The sequence below is a fragment of the Ochotona curzoniae genome, unplaced genomic scaffold, assembly GCF_017591425.1.
Source record: "Ochotona curzoniae isolate NIBS_2020 unplaced genomic scaffold, NIBS_Ocur_1.0 contig_3332, whole genome shotgun sequence".
Taxonomy (NCBI): Eukaryota; Metazoa; Chordata; class Mammalia; order Lagomorpha; family Ochotonidae; genus Ochotona; species Ochotona curzoniae.
In genome coordinates this window covers 1,728,163-1,749,037 of record NW_024465816.1, presented here as the reverse complement: position 1 = coordinate 1,749,037, position 20,875 = coordinate 1,728,163, and the positions used below count along the sequence as shown (strand labels likewise).

The window sequence follows — 20,875 nt, the reverse complement described above, 5'->3', positions numbered from 1 at the left end:
AGAGATCTCAATAGGAAAATACACTGTCCCATGCTTTTGCTCAGGATTATTTGGGAAATGACATTTAAAATCAGAGGCACTGGATGTACTTTTTAATTTAGAAAAAGAGTGATAACACAGACAAGAACAGTGCGATCATGTAAATCACACAATAAGACACAGGCTGTCTCCTGGGGGTGGGGAGGAAGAGCAAAAACACACTCGTGCAATCAGCAATGTCAGTTTACTGGAGAAAAATGAATGTTAATAACTAGGGCATAGTGAGATAAGAAACGCTATTAGTGAGAAAGAAGATGTGAATATGCTCCCAGAATTATCTGGCAGATAAACTCATGATTTGGGGCATGTAGTCCTGGAGACCGTCTCTGTTAGAGTTGTAGAAATGAATCATCCTTTCTATCACAATCTCCATGAGTTGTCCAATGCTGCACATAGCTCTTCACTTTGGTTTCCTAGTTAGTAGGCAACTTCAGGACGATTAACTTCATAACTTTTTCATGCTGAAGTATTTGAAAAAGTTCGTTGGATATGGAATAAGAAAAGTTCATTGGATATGGAATATCAGTGGTATGAAATACCTCCTACTCTCATTAAGAATTTGAGAGTATTCAGAATCAATGCATATTCAGTCATTTATCATTTGGATTAATATCTGTCGGTCTTTCTGAGCCCAGTCACTCTGAAGTAATAAAGAGGCCACATTTGCCGAATGGTCGATAAGGTTACAGAATCACTCTAGCGTGGTAATGCTACATATGCTGCCTTAAAAGTACCATGACCTCATTGTGTTATCCTTCCACAGCTACTGTAGAAGATAGAGTCTCTAAAACTGTAAAGTATGTTAAAGTACAGGTATAAAAATGAGCCAAAATTATATTGAGGCTGAACAAGCACATTGGATTGGAAACATCAAGGATTCCATGTTAATGAGTTTAGGTACAGATTTGTGCATGTAGGAAATGATGCAACCTGAGGAATTTTGAATTAGAGTTGTGTGTGAACCCAGGTACTTAATCACACTTGGGTTGGATTATTGCTTCTATCAACCTCACCTACAGTCAGGACCCTCTGTCAGTCCGAGAGCACACAGTCATGAGGGCATTGTTACATGGAAGCAGTGGGATATTCACTCCAGATTTCTAGAATCCTGTAGAAAGGTCATTAAACCGTATTGCTTCTAGTCTTCCTAGAAAATTTCCAACAGCAACATGTTCATTCTGTGAGACAGCATTGTCCTTGTGCTGCCTCAAAAACTCTCCAGAGTTACAAATAAAATAACCCTACAGGGAAGGAAGGGAAAAGATTATTGCTTAAGAGTACCTGGTTATATCCTCTTTCTGGTGTCATACAAGTTTTAAGAATTTCTTAGTGAATCTCCTCATGACCAGTGAGATACTTAAAGATGGCAATGATTCAGTGTTCAACCTATGAACAAGCACCAATTTGTGCAAGAGGCAGAATCAGTGCCCATCTAGAACAATGATGAAACTATAGACAAAACTAGAGACTAAAAGAAATTGTTCTAACAGTTCATTGAACCTCTTCTGACACATACTGTCCCATCATACATTCCTGTACCATGTTGAATTCCTGCCTGCATCTTTTGCTACTCACTTGGGAAAACCCAGTTTCTAGAGAAGAGCAAGCAGAGAGCTGCATAAGCTTTTCAAGCTAAACCCTTTCTTGGTATATAATTTTCTTTTGTGTCAGTACTTTCACAGTGCCTCTAGTCAACTACAGGAAAGGGTATGGAAACACTTGGAGAGTGCACATTCCAAAATTTTTTAGTGAAAAAAGGGTAGATATTAACTTTCATTGCCAAGATAAGCTGGCAACTTCTCCAAGTAAACATTTAGTTCTACTTTTGGGAAACTTAGGCAACACATCACGGCCTGAACATCATCGACACAGCATTCTCACAATAAAAGTTGCTATTTGATTCTCCCAGAGACTCACAGAAAAGATTATCAGTACCTCCTCCAATACACACACAGCAAGAAATACTTAAGAGCTGTATGCAGGCTATAGCAGAGTGATCAAGTACAATGAAAATTTAGATGTCATTATTTAAAGTCTATAATTCCAGTCTAAGAATTCCAAATACTGGAGCTTGGATTCACAAAGTCTGTGAAACATAATCCCTTTCAGGAATGAGGAAACCTAATCTTGAAAAACAGTTCATCTTCCCAAAGTTAATGAGCACCAGAGCTTGACCTCAAACCCAAACCTTGTCACTGTGTGCTTTCAGAAACTTCCCCATATGGTCAAGCCTCAGAGTGTTGTCACCATAAACTATTCAGTACCTAAACTTTAATCCAAAAGTCGCTCCATTTCTTTACTAGAATTATCCAAATACCTTAAAGTAGCTTACAAATTCAGTAAGTAATCCTTCCTGGAACCTCCTCATTCCTCGACTCCTCTGACCTCTCTTTCCCAAACTCCCGGAAAAATTCCCTCCAGCCCCCAACATACTTCTTGTCCCTCTTGTCCTTTTGTCCTTTTCTTCCCAATTTTTCACCACAAAAAGTTCACTCCTTGGGGTGCTTAACTTCTAATGGAGAATATCAATAAATGAAATTTCAAAAGTATTTATTAAACTATAATTAGGGCCATGGACAAAAATAAACCAGAAAGAGGATCAGGAGGTTCTAAGTAAATGATATTTCAAAGAATAGTATAATAAATTTTGTCCACATTACCATGCTCAAAGGATCTTTAAAGCTCCCATCATTCCTATGAATCAGAACACACTTAACCAGTCTTCAACAAAACTGTACAGCCATTTTAAACTGTCATCCGCTCTCATCCTACCACAAACAACTTGTCTCAGCATCCCTCGTTCCTTGAGTTCTTCCCCAACATGCCTTCTTTCAAACTTGTGTTTTATTCTGATGGTCCTGTTTGCCTGAATTTTCTTTAATGTTTGATACCTAGAATAGACACATAGTGCCATCATGAGAGAATATTATCATAACATGATGAGAGCAAGCTGAGCAGAATTAGAACCCTTTCCTTTCTATAGTCTTTGAGCCATCGGGTTGTAGTATCCTTGTGAGGATTGCCTGAACCTGTTAATTCCTAATGCACTTGCCACTACAATGCTTATTTCCATTGCTATGTATGTACATTACTAGTAGTGTGTAGTCCATCCTATACCTGTGCACTTAGCATTTAAAAAGTATTCTGAGTTGAGTCCTTGAATGTATACAGCTTTTCTTGTCGGACTGTGAAGATCTTTTTGGATCATCCCATGTATTCCCTATTCCTGCCAGATTTCTGTCACCTGAAAATAAGATGAACCATCGTTACCCAAATCATGCAGTAAAACACTGAAGAGGACAGCAACAAATTGTCTTTCCATATGTCTTCTTCATCATCATTCAGATAAGGATGTGTCTCATACTTTATTTTGTCCTTAACCACATCATAGCGCCACCTGATCAATGCAATGCCTGACGGGCATGTCACACAATGTCTATTACACTGTGTTTTTTGGATGGTCAGTGTTTCCAAGAAGAAAATGAGGTTGGTCTGAAGTGCCCTATTCCTCATGAACTACCCTGTTCCTTTTCTCTTTCAGATATCCACAAAACACACTGAAAAACCTGTTAGTTTACCAGGCTGACTTTGAGCTCATTCCACTGTAGCATGTGAAACCAAATTCTATCCTGTTTTAAACATGAAAACCACACTTTGTCACTTTTAATTTTCTAGCTGCTCATCATTTCTCCAGATTCCTCAGTAATTTATTATAGTTTGTTGTTTCCATTTCCCAAGTTTATCTGTTTCTGGAGGAAATTTCTAAAACCAGAGGACTTAAATCCCTTTTTACCAACATCTTCTACATCCCAAACTCACACTGCTCCTGTTCAATAGCCTTTCTGTTTGCTTCAGCCCTTGAAATCACCTTCCTTGAAAACACGGGGACAAAGTAGGAGTTGGGCACTGAGTGGTTGATACTTTAATCTTGTCTCACAATGTTCCAAAATAAATCCCAAGAGCCAAGCTTGAATTTTTCCTTCATGTTTTCTTGCTTCTACACAGTAAGTGGAAATACACTTTATTACCCACAGCTATTTTACTTTCTGAATTTAAGCATGACTTGCATCAACTGTGATCACATGTCATGAAACCTTCACTCCTTGAATTTGGGAGGAACCACTCGCTCTGAGTTGGATGGTCCTCCTGGCTCCCTCATAGTGCCATGCACCTCCCCACTCCACTGTTGCATATGTTGTTGTTCATGCAATAAGTACCCTGTTAAAATCAGTGAGTGCTTGTTGAATCAGTGCTGGGCAGTGTAAATGTAAAAAAGAGAGGGTGGGGATGATCCTTAGAAGGAGGAACAAATGTGTGCGAAACGACTCAGGATGCTGGGAGAGACTGCACAGTTTGCCCATGGAAGGATTCCCACTGGAGATGGCGGAGCACAGGCTGGGGAGTAGAATCTGGATTGTAGAGACATGAATATCAGCTGAAGAATCTGGACTTCTTTACTTTTTGTGAGCAGGGAAGAGACATACACAAATACATGCTGTCGATTGTAGTGAGTCAATTAATTTAGTCTGCATTTTTAGGTAGTATTGGGAAATAACCTAAAAGTTATTGTCAAGTGAGTCTCCAGTCTGGAATGTTCTAAATGGAATTGACGTCATTTAGCCATCCAAAAAATGAATTCCTAAATCAAAATTAAATTTTAATTGCCAGATGAACAAATGTTACTGAAATGATCTGAATATTTTTGCTATTGATCAGCTTATTCATTTAGTGATTTTTAAAAAATGTCAAGCTTTTCTAAAGTTGGGGAGGAAAACGCAGTTTCAGATGACCTTTCAGAGAAATAAAATATAATTTATGGCATTGACCATGATACTGTGTCACTGCTACCATGGAAACCAACAGCAGTTCTTTTCATTGTAACATAAACCTTATATAAATTACGAATTTCTTCTTCAGCTGAGTTCTTGTTAAATTGTTATTGGCAGCAAGATGTGATTCAACGCGTCTGCTTGGCTATTGAATACAAAATGCCACATTTGAAAAATAGCTTATAAACATGCATGTCATTAAAGCATTTATTTGCTTTTGTGTCAGGTACATAAATTCCTGGTGTTTTTGCTCTGAAAAGTCCTGATAGCTGAAACAGCAGGAATTCATGAACCAGTAAGTTATTCTTAGAAAAGCCATTCAGAGAAAGTATATTAAATGGGTTCATATCTCAGCTCTGAATAAAAAAGTGGGCACCACTTGCCAAACTGTCATGCTTCCAAATTTCTCTTCACACTTCTGAGCTCCTATTCTACAAAGAAGAAAGCAGAAACTTAAAAAGAGTTTAAGTTTAGCAATCTAAGTCAGAGACATGGGACCAGGGACTCTGGGTCTCTGTGGGTGACAGCCAGCTGGTTAAATCAAAGGTTGGGGACTTTGTGTTATTTGAGGAGTTTAAGTCCTACCTGGTTTCAGTGGAGGGAGATAAGCTGTCCATATGAGATGAGTCATTCCAAACATTGTTTCACTCTTTCCTTTCTTTGATGTCTAAGACAAAAGACAAGGTTAAATTCATAATGTGTGACTTGCACCTATCCAAGATGGAACATATAGGTAAAATGTGCATTACACTCTTGAATTAACCATCTTAAATATCAACAGTAATTTGTTAGATAGAGGAAATTTAATATACCTTTATTAGAGCAGTGCATTCTGTTTCTTCTTCATGTGCTAATATAATATAATTCACATTATTAACTTTCATTACACCAGTCCAAACTCTGAAAACACTAAAGCAGATACTGATCTGTGAGAGTTTATCATATTTGTAATAGGATCTTAATTCAAAAGCAGAATTTATTCTGCTGTGTGAAGTAGCATCCCCACAAAGTACAGAGACTGGGGTTTCGGAGGACACAATGTTACGTTGGCTTTCAAGTTTGCTCTACAGTATAGAAATTGAAATTTTGGGCCTCACCATGGCTATGATGCATTTGCACTGAAGTACCAACCCTTTCCACATGGTGGTTCATAAGAAAAATGGCCATATTTTTACAGCATCCTGGGTAAAGAATAGGTTTACTGAGAATTGGAACCTGATCTTGGCTTTACTTGCTAAAGTCTAAGTGTGTGAATATCCTGGCATCCTTAACATAGTCAAGATCTAAAGGCAAAGACTGGGAAGTTCTCCTAGGGAAAAATTCTGGTATAACAAAATTAGACAACAATGAATGAGCACTTATTCTATCCAAAGTTTTGCAGTGAAGTCCATAGCAGTCAAGACTGTGTTATATAATATTTTAGGAATCAAAATGAAAATAAGAGGATCGAGAGCCATTCAAAAGACTGTGTAGTCATTAGCATGGATATATTTACTGCCCCCTTGATAACCTTTCAAAAAAATGAATTCATGGTTAACCTCCCATTGTGTAGTAAAGAAAATAAAAAGGAAATCTTTTTATTCTATATTCCTTCCAGTGTTATGATAGATCAGTACTGCATTATTAAGTTGCTGCACAAGTTAGAGGATTTATGCCATGAGTTAAAGTTGGTGGACTAGCCCACTCCAATTACTGGTGCTCTATGGAATCTTTCACACCTCATCAATTCACTTGGTGCCTCCCCAAATTCACTCCCTGCTTTGTTGAAGGGACTAGAAAAAGAGAAATAATCTCATGGAGTAAGTTCAGCAAGGAAAGCCAGAGAAATCTCACGTAGGCAGCAGCTTCCCCAGCCCCCAGTCAGAATGGAATGATGCCATGGATCTAGTTTGCAGAAAGAAGACTGACTCCTGTCCTAAGCACAGCACCTTTGAATTCAGTGGTACAAGGCAGGCATAGCCAAATATCCTACAGAAACTGTGTGTGCTGACTAGCTTCATAGCTCTCACTGGCACCTCCACCCTCCCAACATGACAATGGGGCCTTCTGCTTTATAAAGCAATTCCACAAATGGTCTTCAGGCAACAAAAATGACATACTAAATTCCATAAACTTTCATCTTGTGATTTTTTTATCTTTATTCCTACCAGATATCTTCAGTATAATTGCCTTAGTCACATATCCAGGAAAGCATTTTTTGGATTACACAATCTTCAAGTACTGTGAGTTGTTTCTCTATAATTATATTATTACTGCAATTTTAAGTGAAGACTAAACTGCTAGAGATGGTACTTCTTAAAGTTTGACCTGGTTGTAGAGAAATGGGAAGGACAGGTTGTGACAGTGTGCTTAAATTAGTTATTGCAATTTAAGTCTTCTTTGGCCAGAAGACTTAAATAGACTGACCTGCTTGCTTCTCTAGCTTGGTTCACTTTCACATTTTAGCTTCTTACTTTTACTCTAATCTTTGTTAATTTACTATATTTTTTTTTCTTACAATGCTATCCTACTAAGGATATGATCATAAAAAGGACAAAAGCAAAAATCGCCCCATGTACTTAGTTGTTATACTTTTGTAGTCTAACGTAATGCAATATCTTAAAGCATCATTTGTGAACAGCTTTCCTTTCTCTATCCCTGATGCTACATCTGTAGTTGTCTGTACCTCCCCATTGCCCATTAATTTCTAGCTTCTCCCAGCCTATCCAGCTGAGCTGTTTCAGAAGCAGATGTCCATAATTCATAATCATCATAAGTGATTATTATTATAATTGTATATGACCAAAACAGAGTGTTGGGCTTTCCTAATGAACTAATTCATGCTATCCGTAGGTATCTCAACCACAACTGCATAACAAGCCTCAAACCTGGAGTATTTAGAGATTTGCATCAGCTAACGTGGCTGTAAGTATTCTAGTTTTGATTTCCCAGAGCCCCCAGAAATGACCACAGTCTTCAGTAACATACAAGAGTGTTCACAGAGTTTCCACTTCGGGGTGTATGTTATTACATCTCTTTTATCTCCTTCCTTTTTTAAATTTCGTCTGCTCACTTAAAAGACACAAGAAAAAAAAAATCTATTTGCTGGTTCATTCCGCAAATGCTCACAGTACTGGGACCTGGGCCACACCCAAGCCAGAAACCTGGATCTCAGTCTGGGTCTCCCACGTGAGTGGCAGAAACCCAAGTATTTAGTCCTCATCTACTTTTCCTTGGGTGCACAGCAGCAGGAAGGTATGGATCAAAGCAGAGCCACAGCTTAAATGCACAAACGCTGGTATGAGATAACAATGGCCCAGAGTCTTAGCTGCCACACCAAACCCCCATTGGATATGCTTATTTTTCCCACAATAGTATGCTTTGTTCAAGCAAATCAGACAATGGTATTTGGGTCCCTTGTATTTGGAAGTGAAGCTGGCCTTGTTTTTCTGGGTTGCCTTTGCATCCTGTGGTATTTTTGCTGATCCATTTATCCATACAGTGTTAACCAAATGCAGGATTCTACAACCTCAGCTCTGTGAACATTTTGGTCCAGATACTTTGCTCAGGAGAGGTAAGGAGAAGAGTGTGCCCTGTGCACTTTAGAGTATTTAACACTATGTGTGCCACCTGCTCCTTAGATACCAGTAATAGGACCCATCTCCCAAGAACTGCAGCACTAAAAATGTCTTCACGTGTTACCAAAGTCCCCATGTAGAGAAAAATTTCAGTAGGAAACCACCGACCGAGAAAGGCAAAGACTTGTTCTGACTTCTGGAACATTCAGAGAGTTCCCAAATATGCATTCATAGTATTTCACCACTTGTGAAACTGAGCAAACAGCTCCATCTTCCGTCCCCCCCCACCCCCCGGCCCCGGGAGTCTCATATCAAATGTCTGTGCTCGCATCAGAGTGAGAAATACAGTTGAATGGCTCTCAGTCACTTGGCCATTATTTTACAGGCTGGCCTGATCTTATGGAAATAACCATGACTTTAGCTTCTTTGAAACTTGTGTGTGCCTGATCCCATGGCTAATCTTGCAGGCCATGTTCTTAATGTCTTACACCTCTTTATTTTTACACCTGGAAGCTATACTTACTTTGTTAGAGGGTTGCTGGCATGCCTGGTGTATCCTGCCCTCTCCTAATCCTATTTTCATGGACTTCTGAGAGCAGGAGGAAACGGTACCTGGCTTCAAGGGCGTGAGAGCAAAGGAGACCTACTTGTCCTTATTTGAACTTATTCTGGAAAAAATGTCACATATAGTTAAAAAACAATGGTTTAAACATACAAATGTTTTCACTCTTTGCTTCTCAAAATTACTTGTGAATGGTTTGACATTCATTCACTGAGTTGTATGAAATCTATTGAATTCATCATTGGAATGGCATTGAGACAAAAAAAAAACATTTCTGATTTCCTAAGAATTATATTTTTGTCCAGTGGAAGGTAGATGCAAGAAGAGCAAGCAGGTAATCAAGATCCAGCTTGATAAGTGCTGCAACAAAGTTGTAGGAAATTGAAGGGCAGTGTAGCTGCCACCACCGCATAGTAAAAGAAATCTCTCATGAAAGAGACCCCTGAACCAAGTATACAATACCACAAAGAAAAGGGATTGGCATTGCAGACAGAAAGGTCCATCCTACCTCTTTTCTTGGTTTTTTTTTTGAAAAAACATCTCTAACATTGAACATATTTTCAATGTGTTTTGTCAGAATTCTAGATGACAATCCAATAAGCAGAATTTCACATCGGTTGTTTGCTGGACTAAATTCCTTGTTTTTCCTGTAAGTATTCCTCCATCTCTCAACATCTCTCCGTAAATTGCAGTGATATCTAACACTACCTTAGGGAGAAAAAGCTTCTTAAAAAAAATCAAGCTTTCTAACATGTTTATTGGCCAAAATCTTTCCTGTGTTCCTAACTGCAGCTACTGTTGCTACTTCCTGGCCATGAGTCTAAGTGAATAGCAGACCGCAGTCAAATGCATACTTTAAGCCTACTGCTTGATTTTCTTCAACTCCTTTAATTTATTTTAGTTCCAAGGTATGCTATTATTTGCAGTGGTTGGCCAAATGTATTATTCATTTTTAAATCCTAGCTACATTTAAATCTACTGCAATCGCCCAGATTCTCATCTCTCCAATTTTAACAATAATAAAAAAAATCTCCTTTGCTAAATAGTGGTCACTGAAACTCTAAAATCTTAACAGAGCTATTATCACGCTTACATTCATTGCCAATGTTTACTAACACACTAGAAGGATTTATCAGCAAGGAATTTTGATGTTCCTTTGTAGTTGATCATATAGCATCATTATTTTTCCATTTGCCCAAAGAGGTCAAAATATCATAAATTAGCTATACAGCTTAATATGCTCATGAGTTATTTCCTTTCCCCAAGTCCCCCCTACTGTCACTTTCTAGATTTAATGCAATTTCTAGTGTGGTCCCGTCATGCTATATATGATTAGTATTTCCCTTAAGAAGAAATATTGGATGCATGACACTGGAAATGACTACAAATTTAAAATTTACAGGAGGAATGATCATGAACTTAAAAATGATTACTCAATATATAATTTAGACTCATCTCATAAAATCAAGCCATGTACTATTTATTACTAGGAGAAAGTATATCATACTTGGGCATTCTTACAGTATCTGCTTCCTAATTTTGCTGTATACATTATTTAAAGGTCATCATGAAGGGGTAGTTATGTTTTTATACTTCATCCTAACATTAATTTTAACACACACATTTCCAAATTCTAAAATAGTGAAAATACTATTCTGAAAGTGGCTTATCATTTTGTTTCTAATTAACATTTTCTTTTTATATAGGTCTATGGTTAACAACTACTTAGAAGCCCTTCCCAAGCAGATATGCACCCATATGCCTCAACTTAACTGGATGTGAGTGTTTGTTTGATTTGATTTGTTATTTTCCCAAATGAGAAAAAGTAACCATAAAGTTAATGAAGAATTATCCAAAAAGTGCATCAGTGTTTTCTTTCCCAAACCAAAATTTTTTCCCAGTTTAAAAATCCTTGCAGAGTTTGCATGGGTATAAAGATTGTGATTGACCTTCCTCCTTGAGAAATGAAGACCCTTCATTTTCTATTCCTTACCCTATCTGGTCTTTTAGGTTGTTTCTGTTCCCCAAAATGGCTTTCTTCCAGATATACCAAACTATTGCTTCTGCAATCAATGCCTTGTGCATATGGTGTTGCTTGAACTTGAAAAGCCCCACTCCCTTTTACTTTTGGCTAGCTCCAACATTTCTCGGGAGCCAACTTAAACATTACCATTCCATGAAACTGTTCCAGACATGCCACCCAGTTTTGGACACTGCCTCTGTCCTCCCATTGTGCTACATAAAAAACTGCTAAGCCACCCATTTTCTGCATGCCATTACTACTTGAGGTTCATAACCACGTAATTATTGGCTCATTTAGTTGTCTTCTCCCTACCATTCTGTAAACTGGATAAAAGTAAAAAAAAAAGTATCATGTGATTCCAAACCCTAACATTAGGATGATGACCAGCACTTAGCAGTTACTCAACAAACCTTTGTTAAATGTATTTGGCCATTTCCATCCCAATTATCTGTTGTATAACAACTGTTTTGAATCATTACTTATGTTTCAGTCTTATTTCATCACCAGGTTTTCCAGCAGCAAGCAAGAGCTGTCCCAGTCATATGTTCTCTGTGCTTTTAGAACGTGGACTGTATCATCCACAGGACTCTCCTTATCATCAAACTGGGAGACTCAATGCCCATAAAATGATAAAATTTCAATCTGATAGCTTGCACTCCTCTCTAGATTAGCCTCAAATTTTCTTGTGCAACATTATTAAATGATGCTATGTTTATTTATTAACTTATTTTCCTGTATTTGTTAATTTTATTATTTATCAGAAAACTTTTAGAGCACTGAAGATTCCATGTGAGTGTACCAGTACTAAAAATGAATGCAATGATCTGACAATATCAAAATTCATTAAGATGTAAAAAAATAATTAGAAATTTTGAAACTGCATACATAAAAAGGGAAACAGCCAGGAAAGAGGAGATTACCGAGACCCCATCACACTCTTCCTCCATACCCCATAAGAAACACTCAGCAACATCAACTTGGAGGAGGACAGGAACCTGTGCCAGAAACTCTGGTTCCTGGAATGTTCACTTTAATTTTGCATTGCCCTGAACATTAGGATAAACAATAGATACTCAATGAAAATGTAAGAAGTCTTCAGACAGTTTATGGAAATGTATATTATAAAAATTTATCTATGAAAATCAAAATTACATCAAAATAAACTTAACATTTAATTTTACTTTCCCATAAGCCTCTAAAGAATATTTATCTATGTGAAAGACACAGTGACAGACATGGACACAGAGATCTCAATAGACAGATGCTCTCAGTAGACAAAGGCAAGCCAGGCAGAACCCAGGAGTCCGTAATTCCATCCACATTTCCCATTTTGGTAGCAGGTCCCTGACCAGCGAAGCCAACATATGGTACTTCTCAAGTTAAGTACTAGCAAGACGCTGCATTAGAGGGACTGGTGGCAGAACTCAAATCAGCTCTCTGGCATGGCATAGAGGCATCCCACACAGTGACTTCACACACTGGACCACAGCAACTGCACCACCAGGAACTTTTTGAGTACCTGTGGGTACAGTTAGCAAGATGACCTGATCACAAATAAGAATAGGCTTTCAAATTTCGATGTAGAAAGGAGAGAGGTCAGACACTCATGTTCTGTCTGTGTTAAAGACAGGGTGATTTAGCCTTGCAGGAAGGTTGTGTTATGCACACAGAATATACAGTACCTCATCCTGGAAAAACACAATAATAGATGGTAGCATGATGACAGGGGGCTATTATTGTTACTAACAGGGCACCTAGCACAGAAAGCCACTCACTAGAGATTACACTATTCTTTCCTTGAACTTTATAAAGTCTTCACATTAATTGGAAGGGGAAAGAATCAGGATGTCATTATAATGCTTTGTTACTAAGGTTAAATGCCTACGGCAGACTAACTGTATAAAGAAAAGATGTCGCTTTAACTCATACCTATGGAGATTCAAGAGCTCATATGGGATGAGAGGCTTCTTGCTGGCAGAATGGAGACAGCACATGGTGTCAGCACCTGTGTCTGCATTTATTCTCTGTTGACCTCTCTTCTTACAGAGTCACCAGGTTCAGCAATGGGGGTTCCACTCTACTGACCTTATCACTTCTAGAAAACCCTAATTCCAAGCACCATGGTCAGATTCAGTTTCCACCTTGTTAATACCTCAGAAGGAAGATTAAACTTCAATCCATGAAACCTGGCTGGGAGGGGAAGGGGGAGGACACTCTCAAATCAGATTCAAACAGCACCACACAATATTATCAGTGCAAACTCTGCAACACTTACGAGGAAGGAAGAGTAGAACTTGTGAAGAGCAGTAGCAGTGAAGCTCAGAATTGTCGTGTTCAATGCAAAGTAGCTCTGCACATCCAACTTGTGCAAAATTATTAAAAATGTTTTCCGTCTGTGACTTTCAGGGACCTGGAAGGCAATCGGATAAAGCGTCTTAGAAATTCCACCTTTGTGTCCTGCAATTCACTCACAGTGCTGTAAGTCAATGCAGATTTCAGTTGCAATGTGGAAAACGTATAGGTTTGGAAATTGAAACATTGGCAAAGAATTTTGCAATGGTGTTTCACTTACAGCCTTGGTTTGAAAGCAGCAATAGAAAGATGTACACCTTGATTTGTTGATTTAGTGGGGGAGGATGACAGCTTTAAATTGCCCATGGGTTAGGTGTCCAGCTGGTCTCCCTGGTTCTATAGCAGTTATCATTGTTGTACATCGTCTCCATTGAAAATGTACTGGGAAGTTCATCAATGGAGTAAAATCATGTGTATGCAAATGGTTAGCTACACAATGACCAGCAAGCTCTGCAGATGATTCTCATCACTTAATATCTCTCTTCCCAAAGAAAAAGATATTATAGTTTTATTCAAAGTGAGAGAACATCTAATGTATTCTGATTGGCCAAAGATGCTGCTGCTTTTTTTGCTAAGTAGCTTTTTAAGGGGTAGGGGATAGGGACAGGAAGGCAAATGGATTGGTCAACTAACACGTTTGGAGTGGCAATCTTAAAAACGCAAGTATTTGGTTTTTATTTTATTCACAAATAGTTTTCCATAGATAATAAATAGTCGGTAATGTTTGTTGGTTGTATGGGTGCTTGGAAAGCAAAATGGAAAGAGAAAAATTAGAAAAAGACACTTGCTAACATAATCCAACTACAACTTTATAGACCATACTCAGAAGCTCCAATTGCTTGCAGCAGCATTTCCTGGAGAGACCTCGTGTATGTCCTCGGTGAGACTCCTGCCTTAGGTTTCTTTGATTTCCTTCGAGACTTGGAAGGAAGCTGATTCGATTCCTGCCACATCCGTGGCATCTCCCAGTGAGAACTGATGATTGCACAGTGCTGATTCTCACCATGTCTTACAGGTTTCTGCCTAGAAATCAAATTGATTTTGTTCCAGAGAAGACATTTTCTTCATTAAAAAATTTAGGAGAACTGTAAGTAGCATCGTCTACTAGGAAGAATATGATTGCTTCTTCCAAGATTATAAATTTAAATGGCTATGGCGACTGCTCTTCCACTAGTAGCAATCAAAATCCTGCAAACTGCTGATATTAAAAACCGATTCAGGGAGCTGGGCTTGTGGCAAAGTGGACTAAGCCACCATTTGCAACACCAGTGTCCCATATCAGCAGAGTGCTGGTTTAAGTCCTGGCTGCTCTACTTCTGATCCAGCTCCCTGCTAACGCACCTGGGAAGGCAGCAGAAGACGACCCAAGTATTTGGGGCCCTGCCACCAATGTGGGAGACCAGAAAGAGTTCCTGGCTTCTACTTGGCCCAGGCCTGGCTGTTACAGGCAGTTGGGAAGTGAACTAGCAGATGGAAGATCTCTCCCTTTCTCTCTCTCCTTTCTCTTTCTCTTTAATCTCAGCCCCATTTTCTTCTCTTCCTTCCCCTTCTTTCTCTCTGTATCTCTGCCTTTTGAAATAATACAAAATTCATTAATCCATTAAGAAAATCAGAATTATCCTAGAGCCAAAAGTACCTTCAAATCAGGCAGTGGGGTAAATATGGACTTAATCTACCATAGTTTTATTATTTTTCTTTGAGTAATTTTATGTGTTTGTTTTGCAGTAAATTGCTTTTCTATAGCTTCTTAAAATGTATCATGTATCTTCATAGTTGGAGTATACTTGACTTTCAATAAATGTTTGTTGGAAAACAGTTGACTAAAATTATAAATAAGTGAAAAATACTATCCTTTGAAAAATTATATCTGTATCACATATGAAGTAAGGCATACATCTGGGAGAGAGAATTCGTTCCCTTGGAAAATATTCAGAGAACTCACGTAACTTTGTTCATATTTTTCAAGGATCTAATTTTTAAAAAAGCATTAGTATTATAAATTCATTCTTTTATGCATAATTGTATATAATTTAATTGGACATTAAAATTAAGTCTGTTACACTATAAATAGTAGCAATAGGCAATTAGGATATAGAGGCCTTAAAACAAGGGCTACTTAATTGCCCTGCTCCCAATTATTTTGCCTTGTATGATAAATCCACAGATTTTTAACATTTCAGGGACCTGGTATGTGCAATATATCACATTGGATTTAAAATGATTCTCATTTTATGAAAGAAAAATAAAAATAGCTCTCTCAGAAGAGACTTTCAGTAGAGTTTTAGTCAGAGTCTAGAAAATGGGCATGATTAGAGGGTGGGGTAGGGTAGTGTTGCAAGATAAATAGGTTCCTAATTTATATATAAACTGGAAGAAACCGTATTATCAAGTCTACATTTTGAAGATTTTCCTAATCCTTTCTCCTCCAACATGAAGGAAGAGCCACAGCAAATATACTACAAGTCAAAATCCACTTGTAAGACTGCCAGTAATCTATTCCAGTTCAGGCTTTAGGAATTCAGCTGCTAAATTCCTTGAACAATGTAACTCTGCATCTGGGATGTACAAGTGTAAGATCATTGTTCCCTTATGATAACAAACTGATGAACAAGTGTAGGTCCCTGAGATCCCTGAGCAGAGATTGCTTTGTCCATGTTACAGTTTGCAGGACCTTTTCTCGGTGTGGCCAATTGGTATCATCACCATCTGGCTCTATTGTCAGACTCTCTGGCCCCCGCACACCTGTGGCCTTCCCGGTGAGCTGTCAGCTAGGTGTGTGCTTCCTATCTGGAGCCTCAGAACAGCAGTCCCATCTGTCAGAACCTCGATCTTGGATATCGGGACAGCACCCTAAGAGCAACCTTTTAAAATTTAAACCAACAGGATGATCACCAGCTTCTTCCTCCTTGATGCTCTCAGTGCCCTTCCTGGCAGCTGGGCCTGAAGGCTGTTCTCTCACTGTGCGTGTGGCATACCTCTCTCTTGGCACTTCAAGCTCTAAGACCTAAGCCTATCCTTTATAAAGCTAGCAGCTCCCACCTGGTTCTTGAGAAACCCCCTGTCTGGTCTTCCTCTACCAGTACTCATACTTTCCAACCTATCTTTCATGCTTCTTTCTAGCAAAACCGTCATGTTAGAACAACAAATACATTATATCACTGTCCTATTTAATGTCCTTGTTGCCTGTTGTTTAGCAAAGACCTTAAAAATACAGTTCTCAAATATAAATGTGTAAAAGAATCACAGAGAATATTGGTTTCCACAAATATTACCAGGCTCCCTCCCAGAGCTCCTGCTATGATCCTTCTGGGGTGGACACCAGGAATGTGCACTTTGAATAAGCATCCTTTGGATTCTGATTGCCCAGGCTGTCCTCTGGGACTGTGTCTTGGGTAGTTGATCCTCACTTCTCCTCTCCGTGTGCTTTCTGGGGATCACCTCCTCAGCAGCTTGCTACACTTCCTCTCTTGTAACACGTTTTGCTACATGCCTGTTCCGGAAGATGTCCCTGATTCCAAGTATCTGTTTCTTCAATTGTACTCTAAACTGCTGCTTTTTTTTTTTTTTGCCCCACCTAAAATCATCAAACTTTGTGCAAATACTTTCTGATTTCCCAGGGAAAGGTTGATGACTTTCTGCTCCATATTTTCTCTATACTTCTTTACATGTACCTGTTTCATGTTTTTCCTTGCTTTATAATCTACTGCTTAATCTAAGTGTAAGATTCTTCAGAGAAAGAGCTAAACCTTGGTTATGTGTAATTCTAACATACCAATAGCAGCTCCAGAGTATCAAAATTCTATGTTTTGTTTGACTCTTACCTTATTGCTCATCTCTTTTTAATTTCTTCTATGGCTCACAAGTATATCTTGAACCCTTATACAATGTTGACTTTTGATGCTCAGAAATCTATTTTCCTCACACTATGCAGTTTCTTGCCTTGATTCTTTCTGTAACTGACATTCCTAAAGCATTGGATTTTAAGGACACAATTTGTTCTCCAGAGGTATTACTATATAAAAATATATTGGAAATATGAAGACTTATCTATTCAAGATTGTCTATGCAAATACTGAACATCCAATGTTATCTTAATTGGAATGCAAAATAAGTAAAAGACGTAAGTCTTGACCTCAAAAGTTTGGTTGGATAAGCAAGAGATTACATACATGAAGCAAGTCGGAAACCTGAATTATAGAAACGTACAAACAGTACCCAAAACAGGAAATTAATCAAAGTAGATACTAAAGCCAGGATTGTTGGAGAGGGGGTAAGAGGAAATTCCAGACAAGAACTGGATGAGCAAAATATCACATGTCTGTAAGTGATGGAAAACATACCCATTTGGTTGGCTCACATGGCCTTGTTGTGTAACAAGTTATCAGATTGGTTAAATTGAATTCATATTTTTTTGTTGCATCAAATAGGATGATGATAACTGAAGAATAATAGCTAGGTCACTTATTTCCGATGTAATTGCTTTGGGTTTTGTCTGTCACCAACAGGGATCTGTCTAGCAACATGATGACAGAGCTTCCAGCTCACCTTTTTAGAGACCTGCCGCGCCTACAAAAACTGTAAGTTCTTCTCACCATCATGAGATTTAAGGGGCAACATCGTAACCTTTGAAAATAATAACATCCTCATGCTTTTCCCCCCCTCCCTCTGATGGTAAAAAAGGAACCTGTCATCCAACCCTCTTTTGTATCTCCACAAGAACCCGTTTGAAAGTCTTAAACAACTTCAGTCTCTGTAAGTAAAATGTTACGTTGTGTTGGCTATGATGGCGGTGGATTTGTTTTCCATAGAGATCCACTTGTTTGGAATGGGTATGTCACACACAGGAGAATGCATTCTCAGATGGCTTGAGTATCATTGTGACGACAAGTATGTGCTGAATAATAGCAATGCCTCATTTTGTTTTTACCATTCAACATATATAAAATTTATTTTAGTGTGGCAGGACAGAATCATCCCTTCCTGAAAACTGGATTCCCGTGGAAAATTCTCATTGTACAGCTTTTAACAAAGAATTATAGTTGTAAGATGTAAATTTGCTATTGAAAGTTTGACAGAAGTAAATGATGTGAAAATTTTGGTTGCTTTCTCTCCCTTTCTACAAGAAAATCTAATAGCAGATGACAGTACATGCTTTTACATTGTAAGTGTAAAAAGATTATTCCACCAATATGAACATTCAGATAACTAATGTAGGTTATTAATTTTAGATTTCAGCCATATTTGATTCGGATGGAGCCAGGAACTCCACCAGTTGTCCTTTGAACTTCATGAGCCCTTTCCCATGGATGGCAATTGTTGGCAAAGTTCGTTTGCTTGTCATTTTTAGCACAGCATACTACAGGATCTAATGCCAGTGTTTTTTCACTTATTTCTAAAAACAAAGTTGTAATGACACCGTTCATTATTACTAGTTTTCCGTTGTCAAGTAATGTAAAATTTAGGTTGTCACTTAACAGATATTAGTGAATACCCACTAATGAAATAGATTTAGTGCCTGCATATATATATATGTGTGTGTATGTGTGTATATCTATATATGCACGTATGTGCATATATATAATATCCCATTGTTTTTAAAATTAGGAAAGCAGCCTCAGGATATAGGCAGCCTGGTTCTTTCCTTCACTCACCACATATTGCATTTCTCAAAATCAAAACACCAATGCATCCTTTAATGCCCCTTTGAAAGTATAAGCAGTAACCATTTACTCCATAATTTCCTTTCTTCTTTTTTTCCTTTCTTTAACTGTCTCATTTATTTTTCCTAAGATTAACTTACAAATGTATTTTCCAATCATTTATTGGCCTCTAAATTCTGCACCACATAGTCTTAGGTATTCAGAATACATTAGGCTCTGAATACATTAGTGTCTTTGGGACACTATGGAATATTAAACACATCGTCTGAAGAGCAAGATGTCGCCTCTGAAAAAGACACAGTGGGCACAGGAAAACTCAGAACTGCATTCATAAATCTTTATTCAAGTCCACCAAAAAAGAATAAGACATATTTCAAAATAAATACTCAAAATAGAAACTTGATTTTATTAGGTTTTCCCTCCTCCATCCCTTTTCTTATGTGGCAGCTCTAAATTCAAATCATCTTAAAGCAGTGTCCAAACTATCCACCTGTGTGCACAATCCAGACAAATTATGAGAGTGGGAGCCTACAGATGATACCTGACGGGTCTTTGATAACAGTTGTCCTGAATTAGAGCCATGCTTGCTCACTCCATGTATTTTCCATCATAAATACCTATTTCCCACAAAGAAATGAGAACATTTAAATTCAGAGTCTCATAAAACCAACCTGAATGATGCTCTGAAGTTGGAATTAGCAGCAGCTGGGTGAAATATTCTACATATCATGATTGTAAGATCAAACAATTTCTTAATCGCACAAATCACCATTGCCATTTTTAATCAAATAAAGGAATGGAAGAAAGCATTCTCTTAGGATATAGTTTTACATTTAAAATGACAAAATCAGCCCCAACCTATATGACATATAAGTAGAAATGACAATTGCCTAAAGAATTATAAAATTTTTATCTGAATTGGAACTAGTGGATTTAAATCATTGCATTTGGTATTTGACAAGAAAAGCAATGATTTAAAAAAAAAGATTTATCACAGGGATGTATATTTGGCATAGCTAATGCACATCCTGAAGGGCAACAGTGGTGAGTCAAACAGGAGCCTGGAATGAGTTACTGGGTCTGATTCACCTAGCTCCATCTTCGCTGTTGTGGGCATTTGGAGACTAAATCAATGGGTAGGAGATCTTTCTCTCTCTTTTTCCCCCCCCTCCCTTCCTCCCTCACTCCTTCCCTCACTCCCTTTCTCTCTTCCTCCCTCCATCCCTTCCTTTCTTTCTCCATCCTTCTCCCCCTCTCCCTTTCTCCCTTGAAATGTTTTTCTTAAAAGAAGTAAAGCCATGATTAGTCTGAGGTCCCAGAGCCTTCACTATTTACAGAATGATTGAGACATTTGCCTTAAAGGAGAGCTTTTGGCACACACTGGGGTACCTGAATCTCATATCAGAGTCCCTGGATTTTTGCCCTGCCTCCATCAGCTTCCTTTCCATGCACACTGGAAGGTTACAAGTGATAGCTAAAGTACTTGAGATCCTGCCACCACACAGGAGACTCAGAATAAGGTACAAACTCCAGCTTCCACTGGTCCAACCCTGATGGCTGTTGCAAGCATTTCAAGAGTGAGCGAGTGGATGGAAGGTCTCTCTCCCCCAACACCCTTGCCTGATCTGTGTGTCTCTTCCTCTGGTTTTTTTTTTTCACATTTTAAAATGAATAACTTCATTTAAAACAAAAGTTTGATCCAAAAACATTAAACCTATTGTACATGTTTTCCAGAGACCTGGAAAGGATAGAGATTCCAAATATAAACACACGCATGTTTCAACCCATGAAGAATCTTTCTCACATGTATGTATGTATGAAGTGGAGAAGAGAGCATGGGAAGCATTTTCCCA

General features: G+C 38.2%; 1 protein-coding gene across 2 annotated transcripts in view; it reads left to right on the top strand.

The window, feature by feature from the left end:
- RXFP2 (relaxin family peptide receptor 2) overlaps positions 1-20,875 on the top strand; it is a 55,284-nt gene that overhangs the window by 19,450 nt on the left and 14,959 nt on the right. The window contains exons 6-14 of one of the 2 annotated variants that reach the window (XM_040979895.1): positions 7,019-7,090; positions 7,701-7,772; positions 9,565-9,636; positions 10,694-10,765; positions 13,417-13,488; positions 14,378-14,449; positions 17,868-17,939; positions 18,043-18,114; positions 20,757-20,828. In XM_040979895.1, the coding sequence (XP_040835829.1) occupies positions 7,019-7,090; positions 7,701-7,772; positions 9,565-9,636; positions 10,694-10,765; positions 13,417-13,488; positions 14,378-14,449; positions 17,868-17,939; positions 18,043-18,114; positions 20,757-20,828 (648 nt within the window). The remainder of the gene's footprint in view (positions 1-7,018; positions 7,091-7,700; positions 7,773-9,564; positions 9,637-10,693; positions 10,766-13,416; positions 13,489-14,377; positions 14,450-17,867; positions 17,940-18,042; positions 18,115-20,756; positions 20,829-20,875) is intronic. The other variant, XM_040979896.1, reaches the window with a different exon arrangement.